The sequence below is a fragment of the Gracilinanus agilis genome, chromosome 2 (assembly GCF_016433145.1).
Source record: "Gracilinanus agilis isolate LMUSP501 chromosome 2, AgileGrace, whole genome shotgun sequence".
Lineage (NCBI taxonomy): Eukaryota > Metazoa > Chordata > Mammalia > Didelphimorphia > Didelphidae > Gracilinanus > Gracilinanus agilis.
Genome location: NC_058131.1, coordinates 165,853,853 through 165,872,818, shown reverse-complemented (window position 1 = coordinate 165,872,818; position 18,966 = coordinate 165,853,853). Strand labels below are relative to the sequence as shown.

At 39.9% G+C, this 18,966-nt stretch overlaps 1 protein-coding gene across 1 annotated transcript in view; it reads left to right on the top strand.

Moving 5' to 3' along the window:
• The window catches only part of IKBKB (inhibitor of nuclear factor kappa B kinase subunit beta), a 78,450-nt gene extending 59,490 nt beyond the window's left edge, over positions 1–18,960 (top strand). Inside the window, exons 7-16 of the mRNA XM_044659532.1 lie at positions 4,993–5,084; positions 5,568–5,697; positions 7,446–7,640; positions 10,230–10,344; positions 11,129–11,252; positions 12,196–12,347; positions 12,489–12,550; positions 16,654–16,763; positions 18,548–18,597; positions 18,705–18,960. Coding sequence (XP_044515467.1) covers positions 4,993–5,084; positions 5,568–5,697; positions 7,446–7,640; positions 10,230–10,344; positions 11,129–11,252; positions 12,196–12,347; positions 12,489–12,550; positions 16,654–16,763; positions 18,548–18,597; positions 18,705–18,814 — 1,140 coding nt within the window. The 3' untranslated portion in view covers positions 18,815–18,960. The remainder of the gene's footprint in view (positions 1–4,992; positions 5,085–5,567; positions 5,698–7,445; positions 7,641–10,229; positions 10,345–11,128; positions 11,253–12,195; positions 12,348–12,488; positions 12,551–16,653; positions 16,764–18,547; positions 18,598–18,704) is intronic.
• The last annotated feature ends 6 nt before the right edge of the window (positions 18,961–18,966 follow it).

Sequence of the window (18,966 nt, the reverse complement as noted above, 5' to 3'; positions counted from 1 at the left end):
GAAGGAAGGAAGGAAGGAAGGAAGGAAGGAAGGAAGGAAGGAAGGAAGGAAGGAAGGAGGGAAGGAAGGAAGGAGGGAAGGAAGAAAAAGAAATCTAATGGGGAGAAGATAGCACAGGAAATGATTTATGGCAATAGAAAATTAAATAACATAGGAGATGTCAATAGGCAGTGATTGATAAATGAGAAATATAGAACGTAAGTATAATGAGATCAAGAGTGGAGAGGTCACTAGGGACTGAAGGTATCTGGGAAAGCAATTTTCTTAATATTGTTGATATCTTTTGTTTTTACATCACCTGAGTTGCCTAATATCTCCCTCTTCCCTTCCATTATGACAAAGAGTTTTATGAAATGAAAGGACAAAGAGAGACATTCAACAAATTTAAAAAATAAGTTAGACCCTAAATTTTGAGCTGAAATATCCATAATAGCCATCTACTTCAAACTTCTCGTTTTACAAATGAGAAAAACCGATACTCAAGAGAGGTAATTTGCCCATGTTGTAGTCACAAAGCTAGTAAGTGTGTCCAAAGCATGGTTTGAATGGAACTTATGCTGCTCACAGCAAATCCAGCCCTCTCTCCCCAATGCTACCATCTTGCCTAACCAACCAATCCAGAAAATATATGCATTATTGCACAACTGTAATCACCCACCTCTGCAAAGACTAAAAGAAGCCTGTATTTCATTTCTTCTTTGAGGGTAGTCTTACTCATTCTCATTGCACAATTTTCAGCTTTTGTTCCTTCTGTTTCCCATTGTTGTCATCATTGTGTATATTGTGTTAGTACCTCTACTTTCTTCACTTGGCATCAATTCCTGTAAGTCTTTCCATAGTTCTCTAAATTCTTTATATTCATTGTTACTTATGGGGCCATGAATTTTCCTTTACTGTGACAGGTGAAATCCGAAACAACTGAGGAAACAAAGGTTCAAGCTTTCAAGCATATCAGTTTTTTAAGTAATGCATGCCAATTGCATAACAAATTGAGACCAGCCTTCCTCAGCTTAGTTTAGGGCCCCAAATACCTGGGGAAATGGATTTTTATGCATTGAAAAAAAAAAAACAACAATTAACAGGATATAAATCAAGATACAAGATTAGGTCATCTGATTTCTAATTGGAGGAAAGATTAGGGACTTTTTGAGTTGGCAGGGGGTGAGTGAAAAGGTGTAAATCCCTGGAATCAAAAAAAGAGGTGTCCTACTCTCCCTCAAGTGTCCACATTTAATCAAAGGAACAAGGAAATAGTAATTGATTGATCTGTATGGGGCCAGTTTTCAGATAAGACATATAGGTTGTTTGAGATGTCTGATTGTGAGATCTGACAGGGTTTCTGGTCAACATAACCTAGGTCTTTAGTTAAGAGTCTCTAAGCAGCACATAGAGGTGGTTCAACGTCCCAGCCACAAAAGGCGAGGTTCAAACAGTGCAATAAAGTTTCCTCATGATTCCCATGACTGAATGAAGTTTTCTTCATAAGAAAGAAATTGGATTAGACCCATAATTGAATAGGAAGCAAACTGAGCCAGAGTCAGAATTGAGTCGAAAGATGGAGTCAGTTTGATTCACACTATTCTCTAATTGCCTTCATGTACCATAATTTTTTCAGACATTTCTTAAATGATGGTCATCTACTTGGTTCCCAAATCTCTGTTCTAAGTATTTTGGTATATATGTAATCTTCCCTTCTATCTTTGATGTCCTTGGGAGGGTATATAACTAGCACTGGAAGCCCTGCATCAAAGGGTATAGACATTTTAGTTACTTATTAGCATAGTGCCAAATTGCTTTCTGGAATGACTAGACCAATTCATAATCCCAATAACAGCATATTTCATGTACCTATCTTGGAAAACATTTTCTAAAATAAATTTATTGATAAACTTAATTTTTTAATGTTTTTACTTATTTCATTAAATATTTCATAATTATATATAAAAACATTTTAACATTCATTTTTTAAAATTTGAATTCCAAATCCTCTTCCTCCTCTACTGCCCCTTGAGAAGCAAGCAACATGATATTTATTATACAGATACGTTCATTTTGACAAAACAGACATTTCTCAGCAAATACCCAAACAAACCTACAAGGTATACTGTGAGAAAGCATTCTGGGAATTGAAAGGCAACTCAAGCTGGTTTTTGAAAGATGATGGGATTCAGGTAGATGGAAAGTCTAGATAGGAAGAAAAGTGGGGGGAAATACACAATAGAAAGAATAAACAGAATGAGAAAAGGACTAAGTTACATTAAGAGGTCACATATTGCGTTTGGTTCAGGGTACCACATTTTAGAAAGGACACAGATATGCTGAGATATCTATGCTAGAGATTCTTAACATGGGGTTCCCCACTTTGGGTATCCATGGATAGATTTCAGGGAGTCCATGAACTTGGATGGGGATAATGGCATCTTTACTTTCACTAAACTTCATTAAATTAAATTAAATGCTTCACAAAGCATTTCCTCCAATTAGTTAAAAATATCATTCTAATGACTAATGTTGGAGGGGATGTGGAAAGATGAGGACATGGATATACTGTTGGTGGAGCTGTGAACTGATCCAATCATTTTGAAGAGCAATTTGTAATTATGCCTAGAGAGTTATAAAACTGCAACCTTAAACCCAGCAATACCACTGTTGGGCCTATTTCCCAAGGAGATCAGAGGAAAAGGAAAAGAACCTATATGTTCTAAAACATTTATAGCATCTCCCTTTGTGGTAGCAAAGAATTGGATATTAAGGAGATACCCATCAATTGGAGAATGGTTAAACAAATTGTAGAATATGGTTGTGATAGAACACCATTGCACCATAACAAACAGTGAGTAGACTTTTTTTTAAGCTAGTAAGAACTATTTGGGATGATGAACAGCAAAATTAGTAGAACCAAGAGAACATAATACACAGGTATAGATTGATACTGGAAAAATAAATTGTGAAGATTACTTCCAGATAGTCACCTGAAAGGTAGAAACATGAAAGACATAATTTGTATGAACATTTTTGTCCCCTGGATAATGCCTTCTGTGAGGATGAAGGAGTAGGATACTTCTGGATAAATTATTTATATATATATATGTATATATGTGTGTGTGTGTGTGTGTGTGTGTGTGTGTGTGTGTGTGTGTATTCTGAGATGGGGTCCATAGCTTTGACAAGACTGTTAAAGTAATCCATGTCACAAAAAAGGTTTAGAACCTCTGAGCCAGAGTACAGTAACCTGATTGGTCAAAGGTCTAAAATTAATGTCATAAGAGTTGAAATGGAAAGAACTCAGAATATTCAGCCTCTAGAGAACACTTTGCAGGGTAGATAATAGAGTCTACAAGTATTTGAAGGGATGACTTTGGGAAATGAATTATACTTGATACACTTGACTCAATAGGTGAGAATTAGAGCTACAGATGGAAGCTTCAATGAGACAGATCAGGCTTGATGTAAGGAAAACTTCAGTAACAATTTTGATGTTCAGTTGTTTCAGCCTTATCCACCTTTTCATAATCCCAGTTGGGGTTTTCTTGGCAAAGACACTGGAATGGTTTGCCATTTTCTTCTCCAGTTCATTTTACAAGCAAAGATACTGAGGCAAACAGACTTAAGTGATTTTCCCAGGATCACACAGCTAGCAAGTGTCTGAGGCTGGATTTGAACTCACAAAGATAAGTCTTCTTGATTCTCAAGCCGACACTCTATACATTGTGCCAACTGACTGCTCTTAACAATTGGAACTGTCCAAAAGTGGAATGGGCTGCCTCAGAAGGCAATAGGTTTCCCCTTATTGAAGGTCTTTCGAGCAAAGTCTGCATGATCTCTTGATGGGCATGCTAATAAGGGGACTGAATTTCAGGTGTGGATGGGGCTGCTGAGATCATTTCCAACCCTGAAATTCTAGAACATGAGAGATCATGCTAGCAGACCTTGGAATATCAGGACAAATAGTTTGGATTTACTCATATAGGGAATGGGAACCATGGAAGACTTTTGAGCAGGGCAGTCACCTAATAAAAGTGGTGTTTTAGGGTGGTTAGCCTCAGAGTAATGTGCAGAATGAATTAGAGGGGGAGAAATATTGGGGGTCAGGCACCCAGTTAGGAAGTTCTTGTGACAAGCCATGTATTTAGGGATAATGCTCTAGACCACAGATGGACAACCTTTTAGAGATGGAGTGCCAGGCCCCACCCCACCCCAAAATGAAGTGCCACACCCATGTCCCCCCAGAGACCACATTCTGTGTCCCTCTCCCACTGAATGCCAAGTGCATCCTTCTCTTCCCCTTATTCACCCAGGGGAGGGAGGAAGCACTCCCATTGAACTGCTAAGCAAGGGGGCAGGTTATGTAGTCATGTTTGGGGAGGTAGAGAGGTGAGGGATGCAAGCACTTTATTCTGTTCCCTTCGATGTGAGCTATGATCCCCTTTGACTGAGCTCCTCTCCAAAGTGGAAATTGGGGGGACCTTGAAAATTTCAAAGTGCACACTCTTTAGCTACTATTCAAGGAACCAAAAGCCATTTCAAATGCAATACTTTATTGAGAAGGAAAGAAAAAGGTAGCCAGAAAAAAAGTAAAAAAGCCCCAGTTTACAGGGAAACCCCTTATTTATATGAAAATATAACCCTCAGGTTAAGTGACATCATCCTGACACATCCACCCCATCATGTTCCAGCCTTCCTGAAACAGGTATCCTCCAAATTAACCTTTTTAGCAAATGGTCAGAGTTTGAAATCAGGTTTTAATCTGGATGCACGGCTGATTGGGAGATGCTACCTTCTTGAACTTCTAGCCCACCTCTCTTCCTCAGGCAGGGATCCCTTTAAATGCAAACTGAACAGGCTGGGTCAGGGGATTAAGAATACAAATTAAAGCAGTTCAAATTTGCTTGTGAAAGAAACTGGGGAATGGCTGAAGAGGCTATTAGCCTATGCTCTGGTTCATAAATTTATTCCTAAATCACTAGACTATAGTTTTGAACATTTTTAAAGTACAAACTCAAAAGAGACATCCCCAGATCCCAAAAATACTTGGTATTTGATAGTAAAGACATTAAGTTATTTCTGTCTCAAGCAGGTCAAAGGTAATTAAGGGGCCATTCTATTCTGAATGGGGTAGGAAAGCTTGTCCTGCAAGGGATGCTCTCTTGAAGAGACCTGCTTACTAACTCCTACTGGGGAGGGGGAGAAGGGAGCAGCCCAGCTGCACCTCCCTCAGGCTTTCTAGTTAGGAACTCTGGTGAACTTTGTGCTGCAGGGATGGTGCACTGGGTCCTTGGAGCACCAAGTCCTTGGCATGTGTGCCCATAGAGAGGTCTAGGTATGCTATCTCTGGCATGTGTGCCATAGGTTCGCCATCACAGCTCTAGACCATTCAGTTGACGAAGAGTGATAGCAGCCTTTATTAAATTGATCCTTCATCTAATAAGTAATGCCAACTGTGAACACAATGTCACACTGCCACAATGAATCAGAGAGCCCTGTGAGACTTGGACCTCTTCAACTTTTCCTTAAAGGCAAGATGAGACTAACGTCAGAGGTACTTCTTGTCCTTTTCTGTCTCCCAGTATACTAGCCCAGCGATTAGAAAAGTGGCTGCAGCTGATGTTAATGTGGCAGCCCCGTCAGAGGGGCACAGACCCTACGTATGGCCCAAATGGCTGTTTCAAAGCCCTGGATGACATCTTGAACCTAAAGGTGAGTGTTAAAGCTAGAGATAAAAAAAATGTCTGATCTCTCTTCAGGAAGGATTAGCAGATTGAGCTATAGAGACAAAGCAAGCAATAGAAACTATGAGAAAAAAATCAGCAATTGCAGTGGACAGTGAAGAAACCTGTTTGCTCCATCTATCTAATTTGAGTTGGTAAGGCTTATGAGAGCTGAGGAGGCTGAAGACGAGGATTGGGCAACCCTCACCCCAAAGCTGAAAACAAGGTGGAATATTCATAAAAATATGAAATAACCTCATCACTCTGACTGTACTTCTGCTTATCTGTTCACAAGAGGAGGGTGATCACCATGGTGAGGGGACTGAAAACTGTAAAAGGAATGGTTGAAGAACTATCAGATAGGAGTTGAACCTGGGGAAGGTTTCAGTTCTTATCTTCAAAACTATGAAGAATCATCTTGTCTAAAAAGAGTTAGATTTGTTCTTCTTGGCCTCTGAGGGCAGAATAATAATAATAATAACAGATAATATTTAAATGGGGCAGCTGGGTGGTACAATGATTAGAACACCAGACTGGGAATCAGGAGGTCATGAGTTCAAATCTGGCCTCAGATACTTACTAGCTGACCCGAAGCAAGTCACTTAACCTTTTTTGGCTCAGTTTCCTCATCTGTAAAATGAGCTGGAAAAGGAAATGGCAAACTTTTGCAGTGTCTTTCCCAAGAAAACCTCCAATGGGGTCACAAAGAGTCAGACACAACTGAAACCACTGAACAAGAAAACATATAAATAGAGCTTACTATGTTCCCAAGATGGTAATTGCTGCAAACATCCCCATTTTACAGATGATGAAGCTGAGGCAAACAGGTTAAAAGTAACTCACCGAGTCACATACATAGGAAGTGTCTGGGGGTAGATTTTAATTCAAGTTTTCCTAACTCTAGACCCAGTGCTCTACCCAGCTATGCTCTAGAATTAATGTTTGGTAATAATTGTTGGGAAATTGAAAAGTAATCTGGTAGAAAATAGATATAAGACCATTATCTTATGCTATTTACCAAGATAAGATCAAAAAGGATACTTGACCTAGACATAAAAGGAAAAATCAGATAAGCAAATGAATCACCTAGAGAGACAGATTTCAGTTCAGTACAAAGAACTCTGGAGCTGTCCAAAAGGCAAATGAGTTATCTTGGGAAGTCATAGGAACAAAGATTTAGAAGTGGACAGGGCTTTTAAGATCATCTAGTCTAATTTCCTTATATTGAGAGAGGGGAGGGGAAATAAGCATTTATGTAGTGCCCACTGTGTGCCAGGCATTAGGGCAAGCTCTTTTCCCAAATATTTCATTTGATCCTCACACCAGCCCCATGCGGTTTATACATGAGAAAACTGAGGCACCTTGTGTCTAAATGACTTGCCCAGAGTTGCACAGCCAGTGAGTGTCCAAGGCTAGGTTTGGATGCAGGTCCTTTCACTTCAGATTGAGGACTTGTTCTTCTATCCCATACTTTCTCCTTTTACTGGAGGATGTCTCCAAATGGGCATGGTTGTGCCAAAGGTTTCAGGTGAGGAATTGAATGAGATGACCTCTGAGACCCTTATCTCCAGGATTTTCAAAGCACATCATTGTTTTTAGCTTGTGAAAGGCAGGTGAAAATTTAAGTGCTTGGGGAAAGGTCCGAGCTGATAAATCAGCAGTGCTGGAAAGCAGAGATGACTACCTGTCCAGTCGTTTGTTTTGTTTTTCCCATGATCTGTTAACTTCTTGTTGTAGCTGGTTCACATCTTGAATATGGTAACAGGCACCGTGCACACCTACCCCATCATGGAGAAAGAAAGCTTGCAAAGCTTGAAGGCCAGGATCCAGGCCGACACGGGCATCCCAGAAGAGGACCAGGAGCTGCTCCAGGAGGCTGGCCTGGCATTGTTCTCCGACAAACCAGCCACGCAGTGTATTGTAGATAGCAAGGTAAGCTCCAGGGGCAGTAAAAAAAAATTGCCCTTATCACCATCATCCTCATTAACATCAAGACAACAATTTTTACCGGGGAGTCTTAGATGCACCTTCACATTGAGTCATCAATTTGGCAGGCACCCTACTGAATTGATGATATTTAGACCCCCCCCCCTTCCATTTTGGGAGAATCCTTAAATCTTGGGATTTCTTTGAGACAAAGGTACTTTGTTTTGATTTCCCATTCTTGGGTCATATCTCCTGTCAGGCGTACTCTTTCAGCAATTATTCTTAGAGACTTGGCTTTATCCTTCTAAAGTAATTGGTCAATTAAAAAATGTCTTATTAAGCACTTATTATGTGTTCCACACTGTTATATTATGCATTAAAACATCCAAAATGAGAGCCTTATCTACAAAGGCCTTCCAGTGACCTGAGGAAACAAAATGAATGTATATTAAGTGGTGATTTTTTAAAATGTAGATATTATTTATTGGTTAGGTTTTTTAAAAACCCTTACCTTCTATCTTCGAATCAATACTATGAAATGGTTCTCAAGTAGAAAAACAGTAAGGGCTAGGCAATGGAGGTTAAATGAGTCACGTAGCTAGGAAGTGTCTGAAGCCAGATTTGTACTCAGAACCTGCCATCTCCAGGCCTGGCTCTCTATTTATAAGCCATCTAGCCACCTCTATTTATGTATTTATTTATTTTAAGCATTAAAAACAAACAAACAAACAAAAACACACTTACTTTCTGCCTTAGTATCAATTCTAAGACAGAAGAAGAACAAGGGCTAAGCAATTAAGGTTAAGTGATTTGTCCAGGGTCACAAAGGTAGAACATGTCTGAGGTCAGATTTGAACCCCGCTCCTCCCAACTCCAGGCCTGGCACTCTATCCATTGTGCTACCCAGTTGCTCCTTCATATGCTTTTTTTTTTTAATTTGAGATCCAAATTCTCTCCCTATCTCTAGCCCTTTCCCCACCCACTGAAAAAGCAAGCAATATGATATCCATTACCCATGTGCAATCATGCAAAACATTTCCATAATAGCCACGTTGCCAAAAAAAATTAGGAAAACTAAAGGAAGTGAAAATTCTAGCCTTCATTCTGCACTTAGAGTTCATCATACGAGAGCATTTTTTCATCCTGAATCCTTTGGAATTATCTTGGATCATTGTCCCAATCAGAGTAGCCAAGTCTTCCCCAGTTAATCTTTGTTATGGTATTACCATTACTGGTTCTGTTTACTTCACTCTGTAGTTAAGCAATTATTAAGCATTATTGTTTAATTAATTAGGTACCATTAAGCACAAATGTGTATAAATCAGTGCTAACCTCTAAAGATAATTAGAGTCTGTGGTAGTAATCATAATAATAGTTCACTCTCATGGATCACTTTAAGACTTGTAACAGGGGCAGCTAGGTAGCACAGTGGATAGAGCATCAAACCTGGAATTAGGAAGTCCTGGGTTCAAATCTGGCCTTAGACACTTCCTCCTATCTGTGTGACTCTGGGCAAGTCACTTAACCCTGTTCGCCTAGACTTTGCCACTCTTATGTCAAGAATTGATGCTAAGACAAAAAGTAAAAGTTTTATAAAATAGACTAGTAATGTGCATCAGTTTTAGGAGACGGGTACGATTTTATTTTTTTTTTACAGACAAGGATACTGATGCCTGGAGAGATGAAGTTATTTGTCCAAGGTCTCATAGCTATAGGCAGGACTCAAGTTTAAATCTTATTATTCCTAGATTTTCCATGAGCCCTCTATAAGAAAATACAAACAAGGCACCTGATGAAGACAATAAAAGCAATATTTGGAATAGAACTGAATTATTGCAGACCAGACTTTTGAAGAAAGGGCTTCCTGAAAGAAGAACGATGCTATATATTAGAGAAAGATTATAGTGGTCAGAGGTGTCCAGAGACTACATTAATAGTCATTAGAAAACTCGCTGCCAGGGGGCAGCTGGGTATCTCAGTGGATTGAGAGTCAGGCCTAGAGACAGGAGGTCCTGTGTTCAAATCCAGCCTCAGACACTTTCCAGCTGGGTGACCCTGGGCAAGTTGCTTGACCCCCATTGCCCACCCTTACCAATCTAGGAGCCAATATGCAGAAGTTAAGGGTTTAAAAAAAAATAAAGAAAGAAAAAAGAAAACTCACTGCCATGTGAATCTTACTGTGCATTTCATTCAAGAATATGTGATCTCACTCTACTGCAAATATGAATAACGTGGAAGTAGGTTGTGAACAATAACCCAGTGGAACTGCTCATCAGCTCTGGGAAGGTGGAGAGAAGGGGAGGGGGATTCATGAATCATGGAATCATGGAAAAATATACTAAATTTAAATTTTTTTAATTTAAAAAAAAGAATATATATATATGATCTTCACTTTTTGCTTATCAGCTCAGGGAGTGGGGAGGGAAAGATCATGAATCATGTAACCATGGAAAAAATCCTAAGCTAATTAATTAATTAACCATAGAAATAAATAAATGGGCAAATAAATAAATAAATGGGCAGCTAGCGAAATAAATAAATAAATAAATGAGTGAATGAATAAGAGTATATGATCTTGTTCTTGTCCCTTTGCAGCTAAACGATGACCGAATATTGGACATGGACCTCATTTTTCTCTTTGACAATAGAAAAATCACCTATGAGACTCAGATCTCCCCGAGGCCCCCACCAGAAAGTGTCAGCTGTATCCGTAAGAACATCTTTCTGATCTGAACCATCGGTTGTTTTCATTAAGGCAGGATCTGTGAGACGTGTATATAATGACAAGGGTAGGACCTTAAAACAGGGCAATTAGTTTGTGCTGTACTCAGGGCCAGCCCCCAGCTCTTGGGCTAGGAAGAGGGGAGACCATAAGTCAAACCAGCAAGGAGACTGCCATCTTGGAAATAGGACTTAAACCAGAAGATGCTAAATTAATACTCAGAGGGTTCTTTCAAAAGGTCAGAGCCTTTTGTCTGGGCTCCCCACAGTGTCACTGGACATGCAAAGAACAGAATCCAAATTGCTTTTATTTTTTCTAATGAAGAAGTATAGGGGCAGTTAGGTGGCTCCATGGATAGAGAGCCAAGCCTGGAGAAGGGAGGTCCTGGGTTCAAATTTGATCTCAGATACTTCCTACCTATGTGATCCTAATCAAGTCACTTAGTGCCCATTGCCTAGCTCTTACTGCTCTTCTGCCTCAATATTGGTTCTAAGATGGAAGGTAAGGATTAAAAAAAAAAAACAACTAATGAAGAAGTATATGATGCAAAGAAGTATACAGCCCTGTCCCTGCCCTCAAGGAGTGGGCAGTCTCATTGGGAAAATGAGGACTAACCAGTAACCCACTCAGTCATAGCCCCACAGTTGAACAGCAACAACCCCTAAAACATAAAAGAGTGCTTGATTCCTTGCCTTATGGGGGGGGGGTCTACTGGGAACCTGGAGGCTATAGGAGGGTTTGCTATTTGACCTCTGTTTGTGTCTGTTTCCAGTTCAAGAGCCCAAGCGGAATCTCCCTTTTTTCCAGCTGAGGAAAGTGTGGGGTCAGGTGTGGCACACGATCCGGACCCTGAAAGAAGATTGCAGCCAGCTGCAGCAAGGCCAGAGAGCAGCTATGTGAGCCCTTCCTTTCCCTCCCCTGCCCTCTTCTCTGCCCACTTTTAAGGGAGCCCAGTGCCCCCATCGGAGGACAGCAAGGCAAAGGATGCTGGTTGGGATAGATGGGGAAGAGATGGTGTCAGGGTCCCATTGAGGAAGGGCCATGTGGAATGGAGGAGGAAAGGGGGAAGCAGCCAAGGCAAAGTGTGGAGTAGGAGAGGGACCTAAAGGCTCATCAGGACTGGGGGGATGATGCTGATAACTGGCATTTCTCTAGCAAAAGACTGCCCACATCTACCCTGTGGGGTAGACAAGGCAGCAGGTCAAGTGGCTTGCTTTAGGTTGTGCAGTTAGTGAAAGAGTCAAGGCTTGAACCCAGGACTTCTGACTCCAAAGCCAGTGTTGCTTAGTGCATTAAAGTTCTTAGTACTGTGGCAGAGGAACCCCAGTGATCAGTTCTCTCACTGGTTATGTACAATGGATAATTTTTTTAATGTATTGCTATCTTTCATTTCTATGCTTCGCTTCCAAATAGATCCTTCTCTGACCCGTTGAGATACATCCCTTTGTAACAAGGAATAAAATAGGGGAAGGGGGAAGCAGTTTATCAAAACTAACCTGCACATGAACTGAGTTGGGCACTATGAGCAATGTTCCACACCCATAGCCACCCACCTTTGCCAAGAAGTAGAGGGAAGTACATTTTCTCCACTTCTCCATTCTGTCATTATCTTTATATGGCTAATTGAAATGGTCAATCCTCAGCACAAAGGATCTTTCTCAGTCCCATCTGCATGCAAGGCCTGCCTCACTCATTGCTGAGGTTCAGGAAAAGAAAATTTCCTACTTATTCTCGACAAAAAACAATGATCCATACAGCTGAAATGTTGGGCTTTGGGTTTGGTACCCAGGGTGGGAGGCAGGTGGGATGCTAAGGTCCTTTTCTTCCTTACTGCTCCAGGATGAATCTCCTTCGCAATAATAGCAGCCTCTCCAAAATGAAGAATTTAATGGCATCCATGTCTCAGCAGCTCAAGGCTAAACTGGATTTCTTTAAAACCAGCATCCAGATTGACCTGGAGAAATATAGTGAACAGACCGAGTTTGGCATCAGTGAGTGTCTCTCTCTATCTCTCTTTTCCCTGAGCCAACCAGAGAGATCGCCCAGGTCATCTCTCTCTTCATTTTTTTCCCTCCATCCTTATTTCCCTGCTGAAAATTGAATTTATTGCCTTTCTCCAATTCCTTTTGCAGCATCGGATAAACTGCTGCTGGCCTGGCGGGAGATGGAGCAGGCTGTGGAGCTCTGCGGGCGGGTAGGAGGACTAATTTTAGGTTTAATTGCTTACCGAGAGGGAGGAGGCTTCTCAAGGCCACTTTCCACTTTCTCATCAGAAGCTGGGGCAGACGTTGTAGGGGAATGTCAAGTTTTTAATGGCCCTGTTGTTTGACCTTGGTTGAGACTCGCCTGGGAGTGGTTGGAAGTCCACAGATGCCCAGGCTGTGGGGGCCCCACTGTGGCCAGATGTAGGATTTACACTACTCTGGGATGTTCCAGTTGAAATAAGAATCATGGCAGAAGTGCAGGCTATGATTTCCCTTTGGGATAGCTAATAAACCACAACCACATCTAAATGGATTTGCTTAATAATAACAGCCAACCCCTACTAAAATTGGGTCTACTGTGTGCCAGGCACAAATCTGATCTCATCTGATCCTTAAAACAACCTCGTATGGTAGGAGCTGTTATTATCCCCATTTTAATAATAATAATAATAATAATAATAATACCTAGCATAAAGCACTTACTAAGTACTGAGCACCATGTTAAGCGCTTTGCAATTATTGTCTCATTCAATCTTCCCAATGACATGGAAAGGTAGGTGCTATTATCTTCCCCATTTTATTAATGATAATAATTAACATTTAGATGGCAGTTACTATGTGCCAGATACTATTCTAAGCACTTAATAATTATTGTCTCATTTGATCTTCACAACCCTGGGAAGTAGGTGTTATTATTATCCCTATTTTAATAATAATAATACCTAATTTCATAGACAGTTTCTCGGATAGAGTTCTCATATCTAAAATATAAGGAGGGGGCAGCTAGGTGGTTTAAGGGAGACAAGGTTCTGGGTTCAAATCTAGCTGGGCAAGTCACTTAACCTCCATTGCATAACCTTTACTGCTCTTCTACCTCAGAACCAACATATTGTATTGATTCTAAGACAGAAGGGAAGGGTTATTTAAAAAAATAAATAAATAAAATATATAGAGAACTTTGTCAAATTTATAGGAATAAGAGCCATCCCCCAATTGATAAATGGGAAAAAGATATGAACAGACAGCTTTCTGATGAAGAAATAAAAGTTATATATAGGTACATAAAACAATGCTCTAAATCACTACTGATCAGGGCATCGCAAGCCAAAATAATTCTGAGGTATCACCCATCGCCCATCAGATTGGCTAAAATGACAAGTGTTGGAGGGGATGTGGAAAAGTGGGAACACTAATACACTGTTGGTGGAACTGTGGCCTGATTCAACAACCATTTTGGAAAGCAATTTGGAACGATGTCTAGAGACCTCTAAAACCGTGTAAATACTTAGACCCAGAAATACCATTGCTAGGTCTATTTTCCAAGGAGATAAGGAGCAAAAAAAGAACCTATATGTTCCAAAATATGTATAGCAGCTTTCTTTGTGCTAGCAAAGAACTGGAAATCAAGGGGATGTCTATTAATTGGGGAATGGCTAAACAAGTTGTGGTATATGATTGGGATAGAATATTGCTGCATCATAAGAAACAATGAGCAGATTAATTTTTTTTAAACTTGGAAAGAATTACATGATATAATAAAGAATAAAATGAGTAGAACCAAGAGAACATTATATACAGCTACATATTTAATATTTAAATAACGACTTGTGAATGTTCTCCTCCATAGAATGAACTGATAAATGCAAAGACAAAAGAATCTATATGTACATATGTTTGCAGGATGGTGCCTTCTATAGTGTGGGGAGGGGAGGAAAGGGCTGAGATACCTGGAAATAAATTATATTAATAAAAATAATAATAATAACAATATCTACAAAGCATGTACTATATACCAGGCATTGTGTTAAGCACTTTATAATCATTGTCCTGGGAGGTATTATTATCTTCATTTTACAGTTGAAGAAACTGAGGCAAAAGTTAAGTGACTTGCCTAGAATCACATAGCTGTCAAATGCCTGAGTTTGGATTTAAACTCGGGACTTCCAGAGTCCAGGACCATTGCTCTACTCACTGTACCATCTCACTACTCAATGCCCATGAGAAGGTAAAACCAAAGAAAGGAAGTGCTTGGGCACAAGGACCCAATTCAGTTCAATTTAGCAGACATTGATGACAGTAATGAATATAAATTTTGAAGGCAAAGAGAGAATGAGTAGGGAAGCACACCACCATAGCAGTGCACATTTCTAAACCACTTTACACTTTACAAAAGTTTTTAAATTCAGGTTAATTAAAAGGGTCAATCTTAGACCCAGAGAATAAAGACTGAAATAATACAGATCCCTTCTCTCAGGGAAGAAATGGGCAATGAGGGTTATATAATGTAGCATACACTGTTAGACATGGTTACTTTGACAATCAGTTATATTTAGCTCTTTTTTAATTTTTTACAAATTAAGGTGATTTACCTCTTCAAATCACTGGTATTTTTTTAATAGTCATTTATTAAAGTAAAATGAAAAATCAAATCATGACCATCCAAATAATGTCCTTTCATAACAGCCCTGTGAGATACATAGTATACTCATCTTTTGATAAATAAGGACTATTATTGTTACTGAGTTTCAATCATGTCCAACTCTTCAGGACTCCATGCAGGGTTTTCTTAGCAGAGATATTGGAGTGGTTTGCCTTTTCCTTCTCTAGCTTATTTTATAAATGAGGAAACTGAAGCAAACAGGATTAAGCAACTTACCCAGGGTCACACAACTAGGAAGTATCTAAGGCTATTTTTGAACTCAGGAAGATGAATCTTCCTGACTCTAAGACTGGTACTCTTATCCAATGTACCACCTAGGTGCCCTGATAAATGAGGACCCCTGGTATTAAATGGAGGACCTAGGACTCAAAAATTCAACCTTCTGTCTCTTCTATTCTCACCCTGAAAACTTAGGGTGTGATGTCTTTTCCAAACTTTTCTACTAATTTTCTATGTGACTCTGGTTAAGTAAGTTCAACCCTCCATAACTTCATTTCCTGATCTGCAAAATGACATTGATTGGATATAGCCCAGATGCCACTATGATAGACTCAGAGGTAGGCAATACTCTGCCTTGACCCAGTGTCCAGGCCTGATTTTCTCTCTGGGAGTAACTCTACTCATATACATAATTCAGAGAGTTACTTGGATGGGTCCATGCCCCCTAAGAAGCCAGGATATCTAAAATTAGGTTTCAGGGATCTAAAATAGTTAAGAAAAATTTAGAATCATTCATCTCCACTGACTTTAGTCATTCACTCTGTATCTTCTGTTCATAGATATGATTAATTTCATTTCTTACTGAGTTTTGTGTTGAATTTTTTCTAGTTCCATATCCCAGGATGTCCCTCATTTTTCCCCCTAAAAGCTCTACCTTCTGTCTTAGAATAGATACTAAGGACTTCCAGGGGCAGAGTCAAAATGGTGGAGTAGAGCAGAGAAGCTCTGATTCACCATGAGAATCCTCTCCAACCAATCACAGAGTGGAGGATAAGGGTGGTGATAGGCAATGCTTAAAGTTTACTCTCATTGTAACTGGCTCAGAGAGGGAAAAACAAATACACTCAGTGGGGTATAGAATTCTATCTTACCCTACAGAGAAGAAGAAGGGGAATAAGACAAGGGAAAAGGGAGGGGTGGTTAGAGGGAGAGGGAAGTAGAAGAGTGATAAAAAGCAAAATACTGGTGAACAGAGAGAAAGGGATTAGAGCAGGATCTAAAGGGAATAATAGGATGGAGGGCAATACACAGTTAGTAATCATAACACTGAATGTGAATGGGATGAATTCACCCATAAAATGGAAAGAGATAGGAGAGTGAATTAAAAACCAGAATCCTACTATATGTTGTTTACAAGAAACACATTTAAGGCAGGGTGACACACACAGATTCAAGCTAAAAGACTAGAGCAGAATCTATTATGCATCATCTAAAGAATAGATACTAAGAATTAGTTCCAAGGCAGAAGAGCGGTAAAGGCTGGGCAATGGAAGCTAAGTGACTTGCTAGGGATCTCACAGCTAGGAAATGTTAGAGGTAACATTTGAACCCAGAACCTCCCATCTCCAGGTCTGACTCTCTATCCACTGAGCCATCTAGCTGTCCCTGGGAGACCCCTCTTGATACTATTCACCTCAGCACTATCTTTGTCAGGAATCAGATGTGAAACTTCTGGTAGAACAAATGATGGCACTACAGACAGACATTGTAGACCTACAGAGGAGCCCAATGAGTCGGAAACAAGGAGGAACCTTGGATGATCTGTAAGTATTAGCCTGGCAACTGTGAATAGCCATTTTGTCCAGCTGGGTTAGGGATGGGGCAGAGGAAGGTTGGGGAGAGGGGGTCCTAATAACAAAGAGCATTTATATAGTGTGCTTTACAAATATTATCCCATTTGATCCTGACAACCATCCTGGGAGATGGATACAGTTATGATCATTTCCATTTTACATATGAGGAAACTGAGGCAAACAGAGGGTCTTTTGCTTTGTTTTGTTTTTAAGTAACTTGCCCAGGGTAAGTGTCTAAGGTCAGGTTTAAATTCAGATCTTCCTAACTCTAGGTCCTATACTGTATGTACTATACGACCTAGCTATCCAGAAAGGCAAGCCAACTCCTTCATTTTACAGATGAGGCCAGTGTACACAGTGTCCCTCCCTCCCCCCCCCCCATTTCCTTCTCCCTCTCTTCCTCCCTCCCTGCTCCTCCTCCTTCTTTTTCTCCTTCTTTTTCTTCTTCTTTCTTTTTTCTTCTTTCTTCTTTCTTCTTTCTTTTTCCTCTCTCTCTCTCTCTCTCTCTCTCTCTCTCTCTCTCTCTCTCTCTCCCCTTTTCTCTCTCTCTCTCTCTCATATTAGGGAGATAATAACCAAAATTCATTCAGCTAATAGGGAGGCAACCAAAATTCACAAGGAAATAATAAGAGAATACTTCACCTCCCTTGAAGAATTTAAGTCACCAGACCTAGAGGACTACATCCTAGAGTAGTTAAGAGAATAAGTAGATGGGATTGCTACCATTAATGATCCCTGAAAGATCACAGAAAAAGAAAGGAACTTCAGGAATGGAGAAGCACAAGGATTGTCTGGATTTTCCAAAATATAAGAGAGTAGACTACGGGTTCTAAGACTCTGTTATCAAAAGAATGGTACATAAACATCTAGAAAGGGAAGAAATGATCATGTTGAGTCAGCAGTACTCCATTAAGAACATGCCAAGCTAACCTGGGAAGACAGGGGAGTTTTAGCTGGATTTTAGCAAAACATTTGATGAAGCCTCTCATTCCTTTCTTGTGAAAAAAATGGGCACAGGTAAGCCGCAATTAGATGAATTCAGAATTAGTTGATTGGCTAGACTCAAAAAAAAACCATCATTAATGATTTTATGTCAATCTAACAGGAGAGTTCCAGGAGAATCCCCAGGGATCTATGCTTGTCTCTGCTGCTGTTTAACATTTTTATTAGTGTCTTAGATAAAGACATACATGGCATACTAATTCTAATTAATAGTAACACAAAGCTAGACAAGGAATGGTTAATCCGCTGGATGGCAGACAAGTATTTATTAAATGCCTAATATGTGTTAAGTGCTTTAAAAATATCTCAGTTGATCCTCACAGCAATCCTGTGAGAGAGATTCTATTATTATCCCCACTTTAAAGTTGAAGAAACAAAAGCAGAGAGAGATTAATGGCTTCCCCAAGATCATAACTAGGAACTGTCTGACACAAGATTTGAACTCAGATCTTCCTGACTCTAGGTCCAGAGCTCAGACTTGAAAAGATGTTGTCAGGCAGAGCATTAGGCCAACAAATGAAGTTTAACAGGAATAAATGTAAACTCTTACACAGCAATACAAAAATTCAGTGTCACAAGTACAAGATGAAACAAGCATATCTAAATTAACAGTTCAGAAAAAGATCTTAGTAAAGCATAAGCTTAATGTCACTCAACAAAAAATGGAAGTTTAGAAGAGGTTTAATCAGCGAGTATGAATTATATTTTTAATTGAAATTTGAATCAAGAGCATAATTTTTATTATATTTCAGAGAAGAACAAGCAAGAGAGCTTTACCGGCGACTAAGAGAAAAACCAAGAGGTAAAAAGGACTTTAACAATTGATTTGGGTCCCATCCTACCTATGAATGATCCTGAGATGTCTTGCTCACAACTTTGGAAAATTATCTCATTCTCTCCTTTTTCTAGACCAGCGAACTGATGGTGACAGTCAAGAAATGGTTCGACTACTTCTACAGGCCATCCAGAGCTTTGAGAAGAAAGTACGAGCCATTTATATGCAGCTCAGGTATAAATAACCTTGTGCTACTGTGGACAGAACAAAGGGTGGAATGACCAGGAAGCAGGGGCAAGGGCAAGGGAGCATGAGGTGATTTTCTTCTTGCTTTGAGGAAAGCAACCAATGTAGCCCATTAGAGTACTTCAGCTTACTGAAACTGACAAGAGAGAG